General features: G+C 48.7%; 1 protein-coding gene across 1 annotated transcript; it reads right to left on the bottom strand.

Annotated features, from left to right (window-relative positions):
• Positions 324 to 1,596, bottom strand: LOC110432620. The gene is made up of 5 exons (XM_021453389.1): positions 1,255 to 1,596; positions 1,153 to 1,176; positions 964 to 1,037; positions 435 to 886; positions 324 to 333 (listed from the first exon to the last, which is right to left on the bottom strand). Exons 1-5 carry the CDS (start codon positions 1,421 to 1,423, stop codon positions 324 to 326), a joined length of 729 nt encoding a protein of 242 aa, XP_021309064.1. The 5' UTR covers positions 1,424 to 1,596.

An 8,827-nucleotide genomic window follows, 5' to 3' on the forward strand; every position in this document is an offset into this window, starting at 1 on the left:
ACCTTAGCCTCCTTCTTCGCAATCTCCTACAAATATCCATCTTAAGTAACATTGCAAAGCAGCAAAGCGAAATACAAAAAAAAAAAAAACAAATCAACAATACCTCAGCGCGACGAGCCTCCGCCATCTTCTTCGCCTCAGCCCGCCCAAACCTAATCCAGAACGAACTGATAAAGTTCCGGACAGATTTGCGCAGGCTAGGGGTGCCTTCGCCAACGTCCTCCGCCGCAGCAAATTCCTCCTTGGCGACTCCCTCCGCGTGAGAGCAACCTCCGCGGCGTAAAAGCCTGGCGAAGGAGCTAACCGCGGCCAAAGCCCCAAAATCAACAGCACCTCCGACAAAGTCGGGGAGCATGCGGATATGAGACTTCAGCCATGCGAGGGCAGCCCCAACATCGCCGCCGGGCGGAGGAGCAGAGGTGCTTCCCCCAAACTTCGCAAGCGAGTCGGCATAGAGCCCAACAATAGCTGCAGCCTCCGCTTCCGCCTTCTGTATGCGAGTCTGCAGCTCAACCGCAGACGTCCGCTCAGCATCAAGCTCTTTGCGAAGGCGTTCAGCAATGTCCTCCGCCTTCTCGGCTCGCTGCAGGGCTAAGTCCCTAACTCTCCCCGCCTCAGCGACACTTGTGCGGAGGACCGCCGCCGAAGCTTCGGCATCTTCTTTCTCTTTCTTCAGAACCTCCGATCCAACCTTATAGTCATCCCTCTCCTTTCTCAGGGAATCAATCTCCTTCCTGACGGAGGAAAACTCCTTAACCTCCTCCGACAGACGAGCCTTCTCAGCCTCCAAGGTCTCGTTCTCCTTCTTCAGAGCACCAATCGCCTCATCACGGCAGATAACCTCCCGGGAGCAACGCTCCTCCAAGGCGGCAGCCATGTGATGACCCTGATCAAAAATAAATAGTTACAACAAACCTCCGAGTGAAAAACCGCGAAGGAAGATATAACAAATCACAAACATACAAGGCTATGGTGCTCATATTGCACGCGAAGGAGCGTGTCAAAGTCCATGCCGCGGAGCTTCTGACGAAAACGATCTGTAAAGCAAAAACAAGTAAGAAAAAACATCGTAAGAAACAAAAAACCTTTGGCGGAGGCCAGAACACGAACCTCCGACCAAGGAATGAACCTCGCGCAAGGCATCAGTCCAACCTGTGATCGAAGGATCAGAAGCACCTACGCATAACAAAAACAAACCTTAGAATAAAAAGCCAAAAACAAACCAAACTGTTGAACCAAAAAGAAGAAACTCACCGGGACCAAGAACATCAGCAGGCGAAGGCCTGTTGGCCAACGCAGAAGGCGCAGGCTCACGCGGCGGAGGAACGGCAAGCCCTTCCTGCGCAACGCTGGCGCCTTTAGCCATCTCCTCCGCGGTAGCCAGCCCAGCAAAAACATCCGCTGAAAGATAAACCAAAAACATGAGACCAAGTCAATCAAAACTTGCAGAAAAACAAATAATCAACAAAAAATCATTACCCATGTACAACGAATTAATACCGTCACCAGCCGGACGAAGGGGAGCCTCCGCCCTCCTGATCCTCCGAACAGAGGCGGACTCAGCTTCGTCGCTGGACTCCACCTGAACCTCCTTAGGCGGAGATCCTCCTCCACCCAAAGCCTCCCGCGCAGGACTCTCGGCCACCACAGGATTCGCCTCCCGCGCAGGACTCGCCTCAGGGGCCTCCGCATCGGAAGACTCCTCCCCAAGAAGGGACGCAAAAGGCGCGCGTATAGAAGAGACCGCGCGTGAGGCCTCAACCTCAGGAACTCCACCAGCAGGAGCAGCCTCCGCAGGAACAGAAGCCACCGAGTTGGACTCGGCAGCAGAAGAGCGAGCGGAGGAAGACTCCACAGGAGTCTCCAACACAACCTCCGCCTTGCGCTTCTTAGCAAGTTCCTTCACAGCGCCGCCACCCTTCCTCTTCCTAGCCTCCGCCGCAGCAACGGCCTTGGAGGAATCCTTCTTCTTCTCCAACCCCAACAAAACATCCGGAGGAACAACGTAATCCTCATATTCAATCCCCAATTCCTCAAACACTCGGTTAAAGCGGGGCATCGTGCCCAGTGCAGACCTCCGCTGGAGATACTCCTTCTCCGAAATCTTCCCGACGATCCTCCGAGTGGAAACCTCCACTCGATCAAGGAAGGACTCCTTGGTCTCATCCTCCGGAATACCCGCGCCAAACCGGGGAAACGGCAAACCTTCCGGAGGACCAAACACAGGGACTTGCACCATCTCAATGGTGAACTCATCGGTCCTGCGGCCAAGGGGCCAGTAGTCAGCAGCGACCATCTCCTCAACCAAATCCCGGCCTCCGGAATATCGGCATGCCAGCGCAAATGCCTTATCACAAGCCAGTCGCTCCTCCGACATCTCCTGCGAAGGATCAACCTTCGAGAAAGGCTTCAGCTCCTTCATCAACGACGCGTAAGGATAAACTTTATCAACGCTGCCGTCATCTAAAGTCTTCGACGCAGCGGAGGTCCTCACGTAGAACCAGGCTCTCATCCAATCCTTCTCCCACTTACCCTTTTGGCAGTAGGAGATCTCGCACCTTGGCCCAGGCATTGTGCGGCGCGGCATGAACGCGCAGCTTCCAAACTGCGCAATGCACTCAACACCTTCGGCATCCTTCACCTTCTTAGGTTGACGCTGAAGTTCAAAATACGAGCAGAAAGTATCAATGTGGGGCATTGCTCCGTAGGATTCACACGCCCAGGCGAATTTGCTAAGTGTCAGTATCCCATTGGGACTGAAATGCTGTAGCTCCACGTTGAAACTCTCCATCACTTCGCGAAGGAAATGATATGGAGGCATCCGAAGCCCGCAGGTGAAGAAATCCCTAAAAACAACAGCATAACCTTCACCAGGCGCAGGCACCGTTTGACCCGCAGGAGGAGCCTCCGCCCGACCATCCTTGAAAAACCTAGCCTCAACCATGTCAGCGATATCCTCCGTCCTCACAGTCGACTGCCCGAACTCAAAAGTAATCGCCGCCATCTCCTCAAACTCCTTCGCACTGATCAAGTCACCAACAGAAGCTTCGACGTCAGATAACGTCTCCTCCAGATCTCGAGCTGCGGCCACCTCAAGCATCCACTCCTCAAACCTCCGCAGCCAACCTCCAGACCTCACACTAAGGAAGTTGCGCAAAGGACCAGAAAAATCTGACCTCGAAGGACGCGGTGAAGGAAGCTGAGCCACCGTAAAACCTCCGACAATACTTTAGAACTAAACAAAAACGCACGCGAGCAGCTCAGAGAGAAAGATGTAGCGAAGGAAGGTGTGCAGGCAATGAGCAGCAGGGGTGAGAGCTCAAAGCTCCCCAGCATCCCCTTTTATAGGGGGGGGCCTGCGACCGCGCGGCCGTTGCGATTCCCCGCGCCCAACGGCTATAAGCGGAGGAATCGGCCAGACCGTTGCGCTTCGTCAATGCCAACGGCTAACTCCAACGGCAATAACATCCTCCGCAATCCTCCGCAATCTAACGCGCGTAGGATATCATACTAACATAGCAGCAATGATCGGAGGATCCCGGCAAAATAAAGAAACCAAGAAAATTTATGACTAAGTAAAAGAAATAGTTATCCAACATTTGCTAACAAACACATCCTGCGCACCAGGGGGGAAGGGAGCAACCATGCTCATAGTCTCCGCAGCGTAGCATGTTTTTGAGCACATGGACCGCAGGAGTGCCATTAGCCCAAAAAGGGGGGAACTGTTGGGGAAAAGCTGCATCCTTCCCCCTGGTAGCGTCGGAGGTTATCCTTCACCTGAGGAACCTCCGACGCCTGAAACGTCGGAGGATATCCTTCGACGGGAAATGCTAATGTTGACGACTCGTCTGGTCGTGCAAAGTGTGTGCAGGGACTGAGACACCGGCGGAGGTCCACGAGCGAGGAAAGGTTGGAACCTCCGACCCTCCCGGGTCCGAGGATGGCGGGAGAACGCAGCCAGGCCAAGGAACCTCCGACTGGACCAGGCTAAGGAGGAACTCCCGGGGTGGCCGGGTCGAGCAACCTCCGACCAGCCGGGCTGCGGAACCTCCGACACCAAAGCGTCGGAGGATCCGCAACTGGGCGGAGGATCCAAGCCTCCGACCTGCTGGGGCCCCAGTCAAAGGATGAACGAAGGGTTTGCAATGTGAAATTACGCGGGTGTATTAGGGTCAGTAGACTGCGATGAAAGAATATGCTGGAATATTCCCCCACCGTCACGGGGCATTTATGTAAATGTCATTGGGTCGGTTTCCGGGCCCTATATAAGGGGCGTGATGCCGCCATTAATAAGAGAGAGCATTCACTGTGTTCACCTACTGTTGAGCCCGCTGCTCGTCGGAGCTCAGACCTCTCACGGCACCGAGTGAGAAGGTTCTCTATTCATCGTACTGCTGGGGAGTGCGGAGAGCATCTCGCCAACAGTCTCGTAAATTTTGACCAAATTGTGCAATTAGTTTTTATTTTTGTCTATATTTAATACTCCATGCATGCGTCTAAAGATTCGATTTTGTAACACCCTAAAAATTCCATTTTTCCAAATAGGGTAAATTGATTTAATTAATTGTTTGTGAGCACTAAGAATTAGTAAGAAAGGAATTTTTATTGAACTAAAATTCACTATAAGGTCTAGACACATGTTTGTGCACCCATGCTGCTGCATATGTTTTGTTGAGTGGTGCTTCTTTAAATTCAAAAATGGTTTTAAACATCCTTTTAAAAAGAATTGAGCAAAAGATGGAAAAATAAAAAGGAAAAGGTTTTACTCTCTCCCTCCCCACTCTCGGGCTCGGCCCAATTTCTTTCTCTCCCCGGCCTGTTTTTCCTCCTCCTTTTTTCTCTGCGCGGCCTAGCTTCCGGCCCACGCTGCGCAGCCCGCCGCGCCCTTCCCTCCTCGCTGCAACCGCTGACAGGGCAGTCCCGCGCTCCGTATCACCGACAGGTGGGGCCCAGCGGTCAGGGTCGTCTTCGACCTCAAGTCCGAGCAGGACACGAGCCGAGCCGCAACCACCGCGTGCGATTTCGCGCGAGCATCCCTACTCCGCCCGTCTCTTCCCCTTTATATACCCGCCCCGACCCTCGCAAGGCTCCCACCTCAACCGAGCGCCAGCCGCCGCACAGCTTCCGCCGAAATTCGCCGTCGAGATTCAGGCCGAGGCTAATCCACCGCTGCAGCGCATCCAAGTCCCCGTGAGCAGCTTGCCGAGCTTCGGCTCCGTCGTGCGAAGTCGCCGAGACTTTCCTTTCGCGCTCTACTGCTCTGTACGCTCGCCTAACCTTCGCCGAACTTCTTTTCAGGGCCGCCGTCCGCCGATCAATGCCGCGAGCCCTAGCCAGCCTCCCTTCGTCGCGGATCTTGCTTTAGGTGAGTTCGCACCGAGCTTTTGAGCAACCCCGTACGTTATCTCGCGTTCTATCGCTCTGAGTCGCTCGATTGAGCAACTCCGGCCATGCTCGGCCATGGCGCCGCCGCGGCCTGCCCCAACTTCAGCCGGCCGGTTTCCCCTCCCCTCTTTGGTCTAATCTGAGCCGTTAACCCGCGATCCAACGGCCTCTGTTGAAGGATACCCCTTCGGTCGTAAGTTTTGCAAAAACGCCCCCAAGCTTTTTAATGTCTTAACCCGCAGTCCTTTGCGCTTTCTTCTGAATACGTTTTCCACACTCGAAAGCGTATTTTCGTCTGCTCAGTTCAAAATCCGTTTTCTTAAATTTACAGTTTTGCCATTGATCTTAGTTAACTCATAAAAACTCCGATTTGATCCGTTCAAATTGCATTAGATTCGTTTTCGCGTAATCTATAGATTAGTGGCACTGTTACACATGTTTTTAACTTTTAAAATCTAAACTTAGATTTAATCTATTATTTTATTCAAGGCAATCTTATATAGATCATAACTTCTTCGTTTTAGATCCGATTTTTTATGAACTTTACGTCTGTGTGATCGTAGGGCGATGTAGATTCGTTTTATAAACTTTTTATCTTTATTTACTACTGTTGGTGTATTGTTCTAATTATAGTCTTGTTTGCTTTGTATGATTGTCTTTGGATGATTGCTGTTGATGTGGTGATTACATATAGGCGGTGAGTAGTTCGTGGGTGACCAAGAGTACTACTACGAGCAGGATCAGCAGGACCAGTGTGATCAAGGCAAGTATAGCATGAGATCATCATTGTTTTCTAATAACTTTAATCACACAATTCTTATTGCATGTGTCTCCTTGATAAGGATTTCCTAGTGTTGATCTTATACCTTGTCACCTATGGTTATGCATTGGGTAGCTTATGCTAGTGCTCCACTAAACCATGATCTTGTAATTTGATTAAAGGAATATGCAATAAACATTAAAAGATGACTTTTTAGCAACTTTGGAAAAGAGGGCTAGAGCATTGGGCTATCTTTTGGTGCTCTAGTTCTCTCTATAAGGACTTATCTGTATCTGACCATCCGGGACATACAGTACATGTACTGTGAGGGCTATATGGCTCTAGCTTTAGCTCAGTATGAGGACATTTTCTAGTTTGTTAGTGGTTACCCTTGTGGCGCAGATGGGGGATAGCAGACTGTGGATTCCTGCGGGTGAGTCACACGGACTGAATAACGAAACCTAGCGGCCCTAACTTGTTAGACGAACCTTTGAAAGGCTTCATAGTGAACCCTGTCGGTCTTCTTTGGGAGTGGGCTAAGGGGCTGATCACCTCGGGCGAAAGGGTAAATCACGACTCACAGTGAAAGTGTACAACCTGCAGAGTGCAAAACTGATATATCAGTCGTGCTCACGGTCACGAGCGGCCTTGGACCAATACAGAATAAATAATCTCTAATGGAAAATTATTGAAGTTATTATTGTTAACATGTTGTTTATGCTATTCTTTATTCACTTTACCTGATCATGAGTTTATTATGGGTCTTGACAACTTGATGCTACTCCTATGCTAAAATTATGACAACTAAAAGCTACATGCAGTTGAACCAGTGTCTAACCTTTGAGCCTCATGAACCCCATGTTACACTTGTTAAGTACGAGGTGTACTTACACTTGTTTATTTTCTTTATTTGGATAAAAATCCTGGATGGGTAACAGATGACATGGGTAATGACTACTACCAGTACTTCCCTGAGGATTTCTAGTCTTGTGGTCAACCAGTTGACGTGCCTGTGTGATGGAGCTTTCATGCGAGAGTTATCTTTTATTTCCACTTTATTTGTGTAAAGATTCTGAGTTATATCGTTATGTAATAAACACTTGTGATGATACTCCCTATAATTTGTCGGCTTATGTGTGATTGATCTCTGGGCATACATAAGGTTTTGCATTCAATTTTATCCTTAAAATTGGGTGTGACAGATATGGTGGGGAATTTTGAAAAATTTTGGATTTTTAGGTGAAAGTAAACAAGTCCTAAATCAAATCAACCATTATGAAGTGGCTGGGAGCAGCACTCCTCCAAATCCGAAGCCACATGATGTACCTGCAAAAGATACATGCACGCCCGATATTACGGCTGTACCTAATACGTGTAATGGTGGTCGGCCAGCCGGCTCTCGTTGCAGTCACCGCCCAAAGAAAAAGAAAAGACCATTGTCATCAGCGGCACCTCCATATGTTTGCGCAATTGGCCTCTAAATTCTATGCTTGCCGGGCCTTTCTCTTGGGCCAGGGAACAGCCGTGATTGTCCCGCATATGTCTTCTGAGATGCCATGTCCACTCCTCCAGATGTCTCCCAAGCCTATCCACCTACTGCTCTTGCTGTATAGAGTACTTCACACATATCATATGTGCACTAACCCTGAGGATACTGCATAGACTTCTGGATGCAGTATAGACACAGATATATATAGACAACACAGAGATAATTATTACTGTTCGAATGGTTGTTGGTTCCTGGTGTACCCTTGGCTATCTATGTATACTTCCTGCACGCTTTGTGTCTATATATCTGTGGGTTATTGCCCTGGGGATAAGCCGAAGAGCAAAAAAACCAAAGAGACCATATATTATACATTGAGGTCTTCTTTCCAAATACTTGGTACTGTTGGAATGGTTGTTGGTTGCTGCCTTCCTAGTGTACTCTTGGCTACATTTGCACTACTGTGTTTGGCGCTTCATGAGCTTAATTAGGTTCGTGTGGTCCAATTACCCGTTCTACAATTTTCTTTAAAGAAAACACAAGTCAGATTAGATGCAATGTTGACACCGTCTGCATCAGGCTCTGCCTTTACATTATAGCAAAGTATCAGTTTCATTATGAAATGTCATTAACTGCCTAGCATAAATTCCAGTGTACTTGGTTGATGATGTTAAATACAGTAAGTTGGAAGAACCTGATAAACTAGATGTAAAATGGGGAGCAAGATGCTACGAATTCGGGAATACAGCACATATACTGAGGCCTGGGGGCATAAACAATGGAATAATGCATCTATGCTTGCGAGCAACCAGGAATCAAGTTGACACAAGTCATAAGAGCTTGCCCAGTCAAAAAGTAGAATAGTTAGAGCCTGTTTAGATTGGGAATAAAAATTTTTTAGGTGTCACATCGGATATGTCGGAAGGATGTCGGGAGGGGTTTTTAAAAACTAATAAAAAAACAAATTACATAGCTCGTCAGGAAACTGCAAGACAAATTTATTAAGCATAATTAATCTGTCATTAGCATATGTGGGTTACTGTAGCACTTAAGGCTAATCATGGAGTAACTAGGCTTAAAAGATTCGTCTCGCGATTCTCAACTAAACTGTGTAATTAGTTTATTTTTTATCTATATTTAATATTCCATGTATGTGTCCAAAGATTCGATGAGATGGATGAAAAATTTTTGGGTGG

The sequence above is a fragment of the Sorghum bicolor genome, chromosome 2 (genome assembly GCF_000003195.3).
Source record: "Sorghum bicolor cultivar BTx623 chromosome 2, Sorghum_bicolor_NCBIv3, whole genome shotgun sequence".
NCBI lineage: Eukaryota > Viridiplantae > Streptophyta > Magnoliopsida > Poales > Poaceae > Sorghum > Sorghum bicolor.

Bases quoted from the DNA above. Each gene is read 5' to 3' on its own strand.
- LOC110432620 (XM_021453389.1), bottom strand. From the start codon at position 1,423: ATGTTTTTGGTTTATCTTTCAGCGGATGTTTTTGCTGGGCTGGCTACC. The intron at 1,177-1,254 runs GTGAGTTTCTTC...TGTTATGCGTAG, and splicing joins TGCTGATGTTCTTGGTCCCG to GTGCTTCTGATCCTTCGATC. The intron at 1,038-1,152 runs GTTGGACTGATG...TTTGCTTTACAG, and splicing joins TTCTGATCCTTCGATCACAG to ATCGTTTTCGTCAGAAGCTC.